Consider the following 15,777-nt stretch of genomic DNA (forward strand, 5'->3'; position numbering starts at 1 on the left):
AATTTAAACATTTTGTGATTAAGAATGAGAATCATGTGGTCCAGTACGGGTTCGGGTCGTGTGGTCCAGTGGTTAGAGCATTGGACTCATAATCGCAAGGTTGTGAGTTCGAATCCCAACTGTGCCATTGTCTCTACTTTGATAAAAAAGGCCCAAGATTGATATCTGTCGTCTATTACGTCAGCCACTATGACTGATTAACCTAGACGTTAAATGTTTCCAAGGTAATTGGTTATATACCAGCTTGGCGTTTACCAGCAAAAAATGCTGTCCTGCCGAGTTCCTACGGGAGTTACCACAAACAGAAACAAACAGAAACAGAAGAATTGTTCATAATAGGGCATTTGCCAACGTAAGGAGAAAAGTCGTTTCTATGACTTATTATTTCTCTCTGCTTCTTTCTTCCACTTTCTCTCTATCTCTCTCTAAATTTTTCATCCTTCTCTCCCTTTCTCCCTAGATGGTTTAACTTTCTTTTTCTCTCTCTCCTATTCTTACTCTCACTCTCATTGATTCTTTCTTTATTTCTTTAACCGCTACTCTGTCTCCCTCCCTCCATCTCTATCCCACCCCCCCCCCCTTTTTTCAAATCACCCCTATTTTTCCGTTTGCATTCTCTCTCTACCACTCTAACTCTCCCTCTTTATAAATCTTTACCACTTAATCTGCCCCTCTCTCTCTCTGTCTTTATCTATATATCTATCTATCTATCTTCCCTTTTTTAATATATTTTTTGTCTTCCATTTTCATCAGATCAGTACTCTGATCACCATGGCAACTAACTTCACCCCAGACCAACAATGTGAAGGAAAGGAGTGTCAATCAATCACAGATGTGACGTACTACGTGGAGGAGAAGAAGAGACTCTGTGATGACTGCGCCTCTAAAGAAGGATGCATCGCAAGAGTTAAAAGAGGTGTACCAAATATTTATTGTGAAGAACATGATGAAAAGGTAAAATTATATTGTAGAAATCATGGTAAAGCATTGTGCGCTTTTTGTGTAGTAGATCATTTAGACCCATGTGTGCGACAAAATATGGATGTCGCAATCGTAGAACTTCAAGCAAAACTTACGAGCATGAAAGAAAAAGGGAGGGACAAATTAAAAGAAGGTCGTCTTTATGAAGATGAAATTGACCAATGCACGAAAGACACAGACACCCATCTACAAGCTTTGAAAGATGAAGTTAATTCGACAATCAAGGAGGCGATCAACATAGATAAAGTCAAGGAGAAGATGGAGGCTGACAAAATTAATCAAGCATTTGATGGTAAGAATCAAGTACTCCAAGAAGAGATAATGAAGATCAATGAAAAGATTCGAAAGAACAATGAAGAGAGAGAGAAACAACTTGAATTAATCCATACAAATGCACAGATTAGACAAAGACACATGGACAATAAGAAGATTGGTCTTCATAGAGACATTGATAACATTGTTAAAGAGAAGGATAGGAAAATCAGAGAGTTGATGAAATCATTGCAGGATGACACAAAAACAATAGAGAATGCAATACAGACCATAGATACAGTACTAGAAGACGATAAAAACATTGTTAAAGACGGTCATAGTGTGAACATGTCAGTGAGTGATAAACTAAAGAAACGACTTTATAAGAATGATGTGAAACAAATCACTGATAGAATATCAGATGTGAGGTTTGTGAAGGGTGTTGGGAGAGAGAAGTATGATGGTAGGATTGGTGGGTATGATGGCGAGTGGATGCTTAGTGATACAATCAGTGTCAAAGATAAAATCACACTCCCATGTATTGTGGGTTGCATAGATGAATGTAATGTGATCATCACAGATGCGGAGTCAGATAGCCATACATACATGTTAGATATGAACACTAAACACATTCAGAGAGTGATAACGAGTGCTGATACATCATGTGTAATCTCCTGTGCATTACTGAATGGTGACAAGATAGTATGCGGTAGAAGCCGTGAAGGTAGTACAGGGAAATTTTCTACTGGATCCATCAGTGTGTATGACAAAAAATGGATGCACATTAATGACCTCGCAATACCAAGAAACAAACCTCACGATATCTCGTCATCTTCTCGTCGCTTAACTCGTCTTTTCTCCCGGTTAACTTCTAAAAAGGTTAAGCACACAACGGACGATATCTCACTCGTGTATGTAGCTGTTGACCGTGATGGGATGATCATCATCGCTGCTGAGTGGAAGCAGTCTAAGATATACGTCATCAACCCAGCTGATAGCAAGATCGTGCATACCATCAAATGTAAACAGGATGTACTGATGCGAGGTGTGCTATCATCAGGTCATATTATCGCTCAACCTCACCCTGTTGATGAGAGAGTACTAATCATAGACAGACAGGGTGGTCAAAGGGAAATCCCCCACAGTGATGTCATCTTGAATGGGTGTGTTGATCCTATAACAGACGACCTCTACGTTGTGACATCAGATGATGAGTACAAGACGTGTGTGATTGATCAGGTGATGAGTGGGAGTGAAGTGAAGATGAGAAGAGTGACGTCATTCCCTCTATCAACTAGACTGAATGAGGATGGTGGGAGCTGTGCCTACCTTTCATTATCTTGCGTGACGATCTTATCATCAGGCAAGATAATTGCTAGTGATGGAGATAGTATTCTCGTATTCGAAAAGAGAATCTCACTATAGAATATATCGGGATCAATTACTGGATTAACTTTGACAATTTTTTTATACCATGACCACAGTGATACCATCTTTAGAGAATTATTTGCATCAATTATGTTATTAAGTTGTAGGCCTAATAACTCTCAGCCATTTTAAACATCCCGGTTGAAAATGAACATTTTTTTTCATAGGTCCGCATCCAAGAACATATCATTCATATGGAAATAGGTCTCAATATCATTTGTTGAATCTATTATATGCGAGGACATATTTCATAATGTCATATTTTCTAATTCCTTATTTTTCCGTGTCATTTTGAAAGATAGATAGCCATACACACCATGATATAGAGGGGCAGATAATGATCAGATTCAACTGAACACGGTGACCGAACAAATTTAGTTTAGAATGGGCACGTGGACTTACTAGGAAAAGATTCCTGAGATTTATCAAAAAAATTAATGAAAAGATATAAAACAAAATAAATTGGAATCATTCACGCTTAATATAACTGGAATTTCGCATGAAGCGAGGAATGTGCATTTTCTTCATGAAAAAAAGTGTAACCTATTTCCAGAAATACATGTATATACCAAGGGGGCTGTCGGACACTGTTTGAAATAATCTGTTTCGTCTGTCATTCTAATAACATTCATGTTTCTATCAGCGAACAAAAAGATGGAAAATGAATGTAAATAATCATCTCAATTTTGGGCTTTTATTTTGCGAACAATGATCCGGGTGGCTGCATGAAATATTAGGCTTCAACCAATATTTAATGAATTCAACACGTTACAAAGTAACAAAAAAATAGTAAACATGGTGATATAAAGTGAAATTGGCAAGACAAGTTCCAATGCTTGGACAAAGATTCAGATTCATTCAGATTCATTTATTATTGATCCATGATAAAATGCATAGAAATTTACTGATGCTGCATCTCATTTTACCATTTTCACTCATCTTCCCTCTTGTAATAATCTTAAAGTTTCACGAAATTGCAGTTGTTGGACGGTATAGATATATTTAGAATAAACATGATGTGATACTGAAATAATATAGGTTGAAAACATGTTGATTATTGATATTATGATGCATGATATGCTTAGAGGGGAGAGAGAGAAAGGGAGAGACGGAGAGTAAGAAAACCAAGGGAATGAGGAAGGTTGAACATAAAGAGGGAGAGAGAGAGAGAAGGTAAGATATATGGATATGACGGGACAGGGATGATGGGTAGATTCTGTTTCAGCATTAGACATCATTCCCCTTATAACACTGGGGTAAATCCGATCCGAGCAATGGGGGGGGGGTGATAGCAATATACACGCCCCCCACACACATTAAAAGCTATGTATACTGGGGTATATGTCAAAGTTCACCTTTTACCTTTTTAAAGCATTACCTTTTATCTTCAGCATATTTTGTTTCTATTGGGGTATATGTCTATGTACATAATGCTACCAACTTGGAGTTAAGGACTTTAACGGGTTTTTTTTTATAGATGTAAAGTAATGGTGTACATTTAATCTAGTTATGCGAACGAGTATTTGGAAGACCAAGTTTTGTCAAAAAAACTCTTTCAAGACTGGGATGTAATTATCACATCACGGGCAGTGTATAACTGTGTATATACTTTAAATGTATATATTACTAAAGACATATAATGAATTCGTTAGATAGCTTTGTTGAAAAGGATTTGCTAGGTTATAATAAACGAATAAGTGCAATTATCAATATGCGACCAAGCGAAGCGAGGGATAGATATAATTTTTGATAGTCGTAAGACGAAATGATGCCCAAATCATCTTTCAAGGGGTATGTAACAGAATGGGCGCATTTTGCTAGCCTTGAAAAGTTGCTTCAGTCGTTTAAAATGATGTGAATATAATTACAGAGGATGATGAAGGTTAATCAGCAATATATTACAGAACTACAGAAGAAAAGGAAAGAAATAAAGAGAGCAAATAAGTATCAAACAGTCCATATTCTATTCAATGAAAACTCATGTGCTGACTGGTTAGAGGTGAGATAAGAATGAAAAAGGCAATCATCATTATCGGGATAAAGGGTGCTTATGAAATGATTATAAGTCATCACAAGCCACAAAATTAACTTCCAAATAGGTATATTGCAGAAAGGAAAGATTTTGAATAAGCTAAGATTATATTGAGAGGTGATGCAATATTCAAAATTTGCAACAGAATTCATATTTGAAATGTTCAACAATTTTTGTGGAATCAATTAAAGTTTCTATAAACGGATGAAATTGCAAAGTGTGAGGGAAATTTTGCTGTCCTAACTTGCCTCTGTGTTTAGTTAACGGCATTGATATGGTCAATGTCATCATTAACTCATCGTTCTCTTAACTCTCGAAGTATAGAGTATACCTATATTTTCCTCGCTTCCACAAAGATGCAATGATAGTATGACACCCCCCCCCCACACACACACCCTTAACCATCGGTGTATGATAAATGATATTTCGATTGGTTTATGATCAAAGTAATAACCATATTCATTAGCCAATGGTATCACACACAATGAATACAAGGGGACGTATTACTCTCATTATGCATAGGATATTTACTATATGCTAAACGTAGGGATTTGTAATGGCCAAAGTCTTGTCAGATTAGATTGAACTCGGGAGTGGAGCGACTGCGCGAAAAAAAAAATCATTTTTCAGAATCCAAAATTAGGCAAATTTAAGCACTTTAACCGCATTTAAAGGTGAGTCCACGCATTAACAGTAGTATCCATCTATTGATTATTTGTTCTGTCTTGAAAAGGGGAGATGATTGTGCATGTCATCCCCCTCTTCACAATTGGAGATGTATCCCCCCATACCCTGTCATTTACGCCCGTGCCTCATGATATATAGTTATGTTGATGTGCAGTAAGTCAATGAAGTTTGTAAAACCTGATATTGAGAGGGTTAAACTTGCGTGTATTGTTCAACACGATGTTCATTAGGAAGCAAAATCTATAAGCGCTGGACGAGAGAAGTGAACAAATGATATACGTACCCACCGCCAGGAGAAAAAATATAGCCATAATATGACTGGTCGTTCATGAGGATGATGATGGTGGTGGTGGTGATGGTAATTATGATGATGATAATGATGGTGGTGGTGATGATGATGATGATGATGATAATGATGATGATGATGGTGATGATGATGATGATTATGATTATTATGATGATAAGAATTTGTCTTTGATTGCTGGTTCCATAGCCAAATCGAACTGAAAAGTAGTTCATTTTTTTATACACAACATAAACATATATTTTTGGAAATTTGTGCATTGCTATGATACATGGGACTTAAGTGACTGTTCTTAGAACATTAGGCCTATCTTATTATTCATATTCCTCATATCATACTGCTCATGATGGTGATAATGATGACAATGATGATGTTAATGATAACGATGACAATGACGGTAATGTTAATGACAATGATGTAGACGACGGTCCAGAATACAATGACTAGTATAATAATTTGTTATTCGTAAGAAGGGTCAATATAGAATTGAGTTAATATTATAATACATATAGCAAAAAACTTTATAATACCTAGCTTTAATAGACAAAAGATAATTGTATAAAGGATATTGATATTGATTGCATGTTATATAGTGTATATAGAACAATTAGGCACTTATCATCAAATTGCACTTAATATGTTTATATGTATATACTTGTTTTCGAATTGGTGTAATAAGCTTATTAAAATGGTGTTAGTTTGTACGTATATATTCTGTGATATGATATTATGAATAACCTCGTAATCTATCAATTTGTGAAAATTCATAATGATTGCGTTTAATGTGTTGATAATTGGAAAAAAGATCCTATGTAATTTTGAAACTCTTTCATCTTCAGAATATAGTGTAGAGACCTCATTGGTCAGTCTATAAGCGTTGTGTAGATTAACAGTGGAAAATGATAAGAATGTTGGTTTCAGCAAAATACTGATTTCTAAAAATTTCAGTTCTATGCGTTGTCTTATGGTATATCTTTGAAAATACATGTACTAATGATCTCATTTTTACAGATTTCTAGTAAAATCAGTGTTTACACCAACGATCCTTATTTAATTTATCTTTATTTTGAGAGACTTATCAATATAATGTTGACCATGATATATCAAAATAATAATGATGAGTTAATGATGTTTTCGAAATGACTGCCATGCCCTATGTTTCAAGAAAAAAAACCCAATAATATACGTTTTGGAGGATATGATCTTAATATTACTATTCCTTGATATGATATAAGTTGTAATTAAAATGAGGTATATTTATTCATCATGAATCATAAATTATGAAATTTATTCAAGCTTATAAAGTTGTGTTTTTGAGTAGCTGGTAATGGAAACCACAACATATGAGTAGTTCTTTTACTTAATGTATCTCCGCCTCTTAAGTTGATATGTTTCATGTTAATTTTTGGTGTTGTGTAGAAGCAACATGACATCAGTGGGATCTTTCTCTTTTATTTTTTGGTGAAATTTTCTATCGCACTTTGACTCGTTTGCGTGAAAAATATTTTTGTGGGGAATGTTTGGCATAAATCACAGTCTCTTCTCTTTTGTCAGTGTACATTTTCAGCAAGCTGATTTCGAACAATAATTGGAAGCAAAAAGGTTGTTATTGTTGAGCACGAAAATCGGATTGGGAATACCCAATTTAGTCATCTTTTCACAAAAGTTTACAGTCAATCGTAAAACTACAATGGCAAATAAAGATCATGGTTGAATGTACTTAATTGTTCATAATAATCACAATGAACCAACCAGAATCAAAACTTACAACGAGAAATTGATAGTAAATCTGTGTGTTACGAGGCCGCTGATCGTTGATGTTGTATATTGGACTCTGTTGTTAAATCACTTCTTTATTATTGAATGCAGACATACATTAAATCTCGTTTGATTTGTTCAATAATATATGGAGACTTGTGAACGCTTGTGAAAAATAAAACTACACTGATCAGATTCATGTTAACATTTTGACTGAGATATATGTTATTGTTTTATGTGAAAGCAATCAATATCACGCACAACATTTACTGCAATGTGATATGACTGATCGTAAGAGTTTTATTTCATTATGTTACAAGACACTGAGGTTGGTTATTGATGAGAGGGGTGCAAAGAAGCAGAGAGAGAGCTAGTGCATTGATTAAACAGAGAGAGAGAGATAGTTTGTTAAAGACGATTGATTTGAGAGAGTTTGGGTGTGTGTGTGGATGTGCGTGTGTGGGGGAAGGAGAACAAAAGAAGAAATATAAAGATGAAGAACATAGATGGCGAAGGGGAATGGAGGTGTATTAGAATGGAGAGAGAGAGTGTGTGTGTGTGTGTGTGTGAGGGTCTTACCACGACATGGTGAAATTCAACACTAAAGAATGTCACTTGAACAAGTGCGGGTCAACAGCAATTCAAGAGTTTTTATTTTGGTCGCTGCTTCTTTATCCCAGTTAATTAATACAGATGCAATAAATTTCCCATCAGGATTGCAAATGTAGTCCTATTTTCGATCACCTCGTTGCTCATGGTTCACATACATATTTTATTGTCATCAATTCTTAACCAGTTTAAACTGTAACCCGAAACTGGTTCTCGTATAAATGCACCCTACATACATGCCATATGAGTTCATTATACACTCACTGTTCCTTTCTTACTTTATAGAGTTTCAAACGTTTCAAATGCTGTCTCACCTTCCTTATGTCTCTTGTTTCCCCCTTTAGATAAACATTAATTTGCTTTAAATCGTATTCATATTGATATATATATACAACAAAAATTTAACCCCACCCCCCTTATATCAAATCGCTGTAACTTTTGAAAGGAATAATTTTGAAATATTATATTTCGTAGGTATTTCTCTACAGTCATTAAACAACTCCTGGTGAAAAATGATATTGATCGATGAAGTCACGCATGAGAAATTAATGATTGAATTAAAAATAACCATTTTCAAAAGTCACAAGAGTCGTTTTTCAGATTGTGTAAATAAAAAGTTGGGCAAAGGTTCTCTTTAGCTGAATTTTGTGGTGTTACTGCTGTTTTTCTATCCATCATTTAGCCACTCCACACACAATTTTTATAACGTATGTTTATGGTTGAGTGAGCACATTTTTTTGCGACGTATCGTCATAGGGGTTTAGAGTAGTATCTTCTACAACTTGTTAAACTTGTTAAAACATGTAAAAATTTGAAAATGCTGATGGCTCCCCCCCCCCCATTTACTCGACCTTCCCCTTTTTAGAATTCTGGATCCACCACTATTTGTCCATAAATTCAATTGATCCTGAGGTATAAGTAAGAAAATAATACATTTATGCCTATATACAGTATTCTTTCCCAAGTTAATTAAGTCACATTTGAAACCGAAAGTGCCCCAATCATTCACTTTATTACCCCTCAATATGAGTCAGTGACATTAAAAATGCCCCGTTTTCCCACTTTGATGCGTGCTCACTCATCCATAAATAAAAAAAAATTATTTTTGCATAAAATTCTGCTCATAGGTTCATAAACATTACTGTCAAATGACATCGCTAAAGACAGCCTCGAAAAAAGTCCCACCATATTGAATGGGGGTTGATTAAGCAATACACCATAGTGTACACAATGTGTATGAGAGAGGAAGTCAATTTTTTAACAAAAAGGAAATGAGGGTTTGTTTTATGGACGATTTTTGTTACTTTTGCCAATATTTTTTTTCGTGAAACTTTGCACATGGCTTCAGAGGAACACTATCCAAAAGGTGCGCACACCAAAATAATCATTCGATACGGTACAGAGTGGGGCCAAGGCCTTGAATTTTAATCTCATTTGCAACATTTTCGAATACTGTGTGCTCACTGAAACATTAGACATCGAGATTTTCATAAAAATCGAATTAAATGAATCATGCAAGGAGTTTTGTGACAGATATCCATGGTTGCCTATGATTTAGAAAATCGTATTTTTGTTTTCATTAAATGTTCATTGAACCGTTAAATGATGAGAATTGTTGAAGATACTCTTTGCCAAAACAACCGTCATGACATTTGATCATTTTTATCGATAGAAATGTGTAAAAATCAAATTATGGAAAATTTTGAACTGTGTTTATTCAACCGTAAAATTTAGGGGAAAGTTGTATCGTCTTTAGAAAGCACATCTTACAAGCCTTGTGACTATTTCTTATGATGAGAATGTGGAATTCTTGATAAAGAGTTGCAGCTCGTGAACTTCTAAGCTAGTGAACACTTTTTGGGAGAGTGATCACGAATTTCCTAAATAGCCAGTGAACACTTTTTGCGAGAGTGATCACGAATTTCCTTGTTGACCGTAGTAGAGTAGATTGCGAGACAAATGAATACCCTATAGCGATTATTTCAATCCGCAATAATAGTATTAATGTGGAGTTCGTTCCAATAAAGTAAAATCAAAGTCATGATACTTGGCTTGTGCCTTTTGAAAAGTGACAATTTTGCCCTCTAGGGGTGCTAACTGAAGCATGACATAAAATACAAATTAAATTAAATTAAATATATCAAAACCCCCCATTGGTTTGGATCACATCTTTCCAAGTGACTTCGCGCCAGAGTCAGCCGACCGTAGCGTCACTTGGTTCCCAAGGGGCGGAAGTTAATCCCGTGAGAGACGGCTTTGAACTTCCCGTAGGATTCGGTCCCAGGCGTGTGACAGCTGGAACCGCAAACCAACCTCTCCGAGTTTTATTTCATTATGTGACAAGACACTGAGGTTGGTTATTGATGAGAGGGGTGCAAAGAAGCAGAGAGAGAGCTAGTGCATTGATTAAACAGAGAGAGATAGTTTGTTAAAGACGATTGATTTGAGAGAGTTTGGGTGTGTGTGTGTGGATGTGCGTGTGTGGGGGAGCGAGAACAAAAGAAGAAATATAAAGATGAAGAACATAGATGGCGAAGGGGAATGGAGGTGTATTAGAATGGAGAGAGAGAGCGTGTGTGTGTGTGTGAGAGAGGGTCTTACCACGACATGGTGAAATTCAACACTAAAGAATGTCACTTGAACAAGTGCGGGTCAACAGCAATTCAAGAGTTTTTATTTTGGTCGCTGCTTCTTTATCCCAATTAATACAGATGCAATAAATTTCCCATCAGGATTGCAAATGTAGTCCTATTTTCGATCACCTCGTTGCTCATGGATCACATACATATTTTATTGTCATCAATTCTTAACCAGTTTAAACTGTAACCCGAAACTGGTTCTCGTATAAATGCACCCTACATACATGCCATATGAGTTCATTATACACTCACTGTTCCTTTCTTACTTTATAGAGTTTCAAACGTTTCAAATGCTGTCTCACCTTCCTTATGTCTCTTGTTTCCCCCTTTAGATAAACATTAATTTGCTTTAAATCGTATTCATATTGATATATATATACAACAAAAATTTAACCCCACCCCCCTTATATCAAATCGCTGTAACTTTTGAAAGGAATAATTTTGAAATATTATATTTCGTAGGTATTTCTCTACAGTCATTAAACAACTCCTGGTGAAAAATGATATTGATCGATGAAGTCACGCATGAGAAATTAATGATTGAATTAAAAATAACCATTTTCAAAAGTCACAAGAGTCGTTTTTCAGATTGTGTAAATAAAAAGTTGGGCAAAGGTTCTCTTTAGCTGAATTTTGTGGTGTTACTGCTGTTTTTCTATCCATCATTTAGCCACTCCACACACAATTTTTATAACGTATGTTTATGGTTGAGTGAGCACATTTTTTTGCGACGTATCGTCATAGGGGTTTAGAGTAGTATCTTCTACAACTTGTTAAACTTGTTAAAACATGTAAAAATTTGAAAATGCTGATGGCTCCCCCCCCCCATTTACTCGACCTTCCCCTTTTTAGAATTCTGGATCCACCACTATTTGTCCATAAATTCAATTGATCCTGAGGTATAAGTAAGAAAATAATACATTTATGCCTATATACAGTATTCTTTCCCAAGTTAATTAAGTCACATTTGAAACCGAAAGTGCCCCAATCATTCACTTTATTACCCCTCAATATGAGTCAGTGACATTAAAAATGCCCCGTTTTCCCACTTTGATGCGTGTTCACTCATCCATAAATAAAAAAAAATTATTTTTGCATAAAATTCTGCTCATAGGTTCATAAACATTACTGTCAAATGACATCGCTAAAGACAGCCTCGAAAAAAGTCCCACCATATTGAATGGGGGTTGATTAAGCAATACACCATAGTGTACACAATGTGTATGAGAGAGGAAGTCAATTTTTTAACAAAAAGGAAATGAGGGTTTGTTTTATGGACGATTTTTGTTACTTTTGCCAATATTTTTTTTCGTGAAACTTTGCACATGGCTTCAGAGGAACACTATCCAAAAGGTGCGCACACCAAAATAATCATTCGATACGGTACAGAGTGGGGCCAAGGCCTTGAATTTTAATCTCATTTGCAACATTTTCGAATACTGTGTGCTCACTGAAACATTAGACATCGAGATTTTCATAAAAATCGAATTAAATGAATCATGCAAGGAGTTTTGTGACAGATATCCATGGTTGCCTATGATTTAGAAAATCGTATTTTTGTTTTCATTAAATGTTCATTGAACCGTTAAATGATGAGAATTGTTGAAGATACTCTTTGCCAAAACAACCGTCATGACATTTGATCATTTTTATCGATAGAAATGTGTAAAAATCAAATTATGGAAAATTTTGAACTGTGTTTATTCAACCGTAAAATTTAGGGGAAAGTTGTATCGTCTTTAGAAAGCACATCTTACAAGCCTTGTGACTATTTCTTATGATGAGAATGTGGAATTCTTGATAAAGAGTTGCAGCTCGTGAACTTCTAAGCTAGTGAACACTTTTTGGAGAGTGATCACGAATTTCCTAAATAGCCAGTGAACACTTTTTGCGAGAGTGATCACGAATTTCCTTGTTGACCGTAGTAGAGTAGATTGCGAGACAAATGAATACCCTATAGCGATTATTTCAATCCGCAATAATAGTATTAATGTGGAGTTCGTTCCAATAAAGTAAAATCAAAGTCATGATACTTGGCTTGTGCCTTTTGAAAAGTGACAATTTTGCCCTCTAGGGGTGCTAACTGAAGCATGACATAAAATACAAATTAAATTAAATTAAATATATCAAAACCCCCCATTGGTTTGGATCACATCTTTCCAAGTGACTTCGCGCCAGAGTCAGCCGACCGTAGCGTCACTTGGTTCCCAAGGGGCGGAAGTTAATCCCGTGAGAGACGGCTTTGAACTTCCCGTAGGATTCGGTCCCAGGCGTGTGACAGCTGGAACCGCAAACCAACCTCTCCGATTCAATGTTGACTTCTCCACTCTTTCCCAAATAGCTTCTTTTACTCCTCTCTCGAACCACCTGCTTTCTTTGTCCAGGATCACCACGTCCTTGTTGTTGAAGGTGTGTCCCGTCGCGTTCAAGTGGGTGAAAACCGCCGATTCAGGAATGGCTGCGAGACCAGTAGATTTACGGTGTTGGTACATCCGTGCTCTCAGTGATTGTTGAGTTTCACCGATGTAGGAATCCTGACATTCCCTTTGTTCACATCTAATACCATACACCACGTTTCGCTTCTTATCCTTGACCGGTTGGTCTTTCACGTGCACAAGCAGCTGTCTCAGTGTTCTATGCGGCTTATGTGAGGTGGAGATTCCGAACCTACCAAAAGTGCGACTGATCCTTTCTGATAGACCCGCAACGTAGGGAATAGTAACAAGGGTCCTATTCCGGCGAGGTTGGGCTGTTCTTCCGAAGGTCTTACAGGTCGAGGTTGCTTCGGACGTGTGGCTTTCTGGAACGCCCAGCTGGGATATCCGCACTTTCCAAGAGAGTTCGTAATGATTTTCTTTTCAGCCGAGTTGTCCTCCGGTTTACTCACAACGCTGTCCGCTCGATGGAACAGCGTCCTTATCACCTTCCTTCCTATATACTCGGAAATCCAAACTGCCTCCTTCCACTATTTGTACTTCGCAGTCAAGGAACGCAAGTTTGTTGTCCTTACAGGCTTCCTGTGTGAACTTGATATTCACGTCTTGGTTGTTGATGTGTTTGAAGAAGTCGTGCAACTCTGACTTGTGGATGATAACGAAGGTGTCATCCACGTATCTCAACCAAGTTCTAGGTTTTCTGCCTGGGTAGCTCGAAATTGCCTTCTGTTCGAAGTCTTGCATATACAGGTTAGCAACTATGGGCGAGACAGGAGAACCCATGGCACATCCATGTTTCTGTATATTAACTTCCGCCCCTGGGGAACCAAGTGACGCTACGGTCGGCTGACTCTGGCGCGAAGTCACTTGGAAAGACGTGATTGGCGTTCATTCGCCTGATGAAGCCAACAGCGGTTGGTGAAACGTCGCGACGACAGAGAATTGTAAGTTAATACTTTCAATTTTCAACAAATTCCAGTAGATGATTCAATTTTTGGAAACAAACTGTTATTCCTATGCTTTGATTCAAGTACTTACCATTTTATCTATGCCTCTCTTATTATGATACTGTTATGTAAATGATTTGTTATAATTGTTATGTTATACTATGTACACTGTCACAGGGGACAATGGGAGACCAACAAACTGATGAATATGCTTCCCTGTTTTTCAAACAAATAAATACATAAAATAGAAATAAATGTTTATATTGATACAGTATATTAACAAGAAGCACCGAAGCACGTCCTTCGATCATCGATGCTCCCATCGTAGCTAATATTCTGCACCACTCACTTGCCGTTCCTACTTTGTTTGCGAAATTGGTCCTCTCTCCCTATTTTTCCTTCTCTCTTTCACTGCTACTGTCTCTTTCTCTCTTACCTCATCGCTTTGCTTTAATTCATATTCATATCAATCTAATCAGAAGAATCAATGAAGTTCATCACTTGTCAACGCTCCCACCATGAAGCTAGTATTATCATGTTCTATGTAAACATGTGACTACTGAAAACTGAGTTGTGACGCTCCTCTCAATTCATATTCAATATTCATCCGACTCACAGTAGTACAGCCTAGCCATGTGTGAAAATTACCCTGAAATAAGGGAATTACCACTGCGTAATCCGTAGACGTGTAAGGACATTGGTCATGTACATACGCATCTTGTCTCACAGCATAGATACAGTTCAATAAATCGATGTCCGAAGTTAAAGTAAAGTTTTAAAGTAACATCAAAACGACCAATTCTTTTCAAGAGACCACCTAGACGTTGACGTCATAATACATCGGAGAGGATTGATAAGGTGAGTTATAAAGGTCGATATACCCAACAATGTCATTTTGTCGGTTGATATCGAGGAAATAAACAATATTCTAAGAATTGAGAACGATCAGTTTATCTGTATCCATTTCCATGCATTGTATAGTCTACTGTTTTCCGTATAAATCCGTTAGTTTGTATCTGGATACATATCACGTTGTATTATGTTTGAATAGAAAAAAACGAATATCATTTCGTTATATTTTTGCCAAATAAATCAAGCCCCAAATTCATGTGATAAGAATAAAAACTCCTACATTATCTACTGTAATTCTTTTCACCCGCAATAAGATATGATCGAACGTCCTGAGTATTATCGAGCTGATGGGTAAATTCAAATAATATTTGTTTTAATCGCTAGAGGGTATTCATTTGTCTCGCAATCTACTATGGTCAACAAGGAAATTCGTGATCACTCTCGCAAAAAGTGTTCACTGGCTTTCTAGGAAATTCGTGATCACTCTCGCAAAAAGTGTTCACTAGCTTACAAGTTCACGAGCTTTCGAGTGCCGCTGCAACTCTTTATCAAGTGACACGGATTGTCCGATATCGTACTCTATTTATACTAACCTCCAAGACCGTACGCACAAACGCGAGAACAATAGGTGGACACTGATCCGTTGTGCGATTGGTCAGGAGGTATGCAAATAAGCCGGGTGTATATGCAAATACGCCGTGGGTCGGCAATATGCAAATGAGACCTAAATTGGCGGGCTCGCTAGTTTCCCGTGGGCGGGGGTTGACTGGCTGAGAGGTCCCTCGATGGTGGCCGGGAACGATCGGGAACGATCGGGTCGGCGTGCAGTGCCGACCCGAATACCACAAGAGAG

At 36.9% G+C, this 15,777-nt stretch overlaps 1 protein-coding gene across 1 annotated transcript; it reads left to right on the top strand.

Annotated features, from left to right (window-relative positions):
• The first annotated feature begins 754 nt into the window (after positions 1 to 754).
• Positions 755 to 2,658, top strand: LOC121417897. Its single transcript, XM_041611632.1, has one exon. The coding sequence runs from the start codon at positions 772 to 774 to the stop codon at positions 2,656 to 2,658; it is 1,887 nt and encodes a 628-aa protein (XP_041467566.1). The 5' UTR covers positions 755 to 771.
• Positions 2,659 to 15,777: the final 13,119 nt, after the last annotated feature.

The sequence above is a fragment of the Lytechinus variegatus genome, chromosome 6, assembly GCF_018143015.1.
Source record: "Lytechinus variegatus isolate NC3 chromosome 6, Lvar_3.0, whole genome shotgun sequence".
NCBI classification, from domain to species: Eukaryota; Metazoa; Echinodermata; class Echinoidea; order Temnopleuroida; family Toxopneustidae; genus Lytechinus; species Lytechinus variegatus.

Coding starts and splice junctions, on each gene's coding strand:
- LOC121417897 (XM_041611632.1), top strand. CDS start 772: ATGGCAACTAACTTCACCCCAGACCAACAATGTGAAGGAAAGGAGTGT.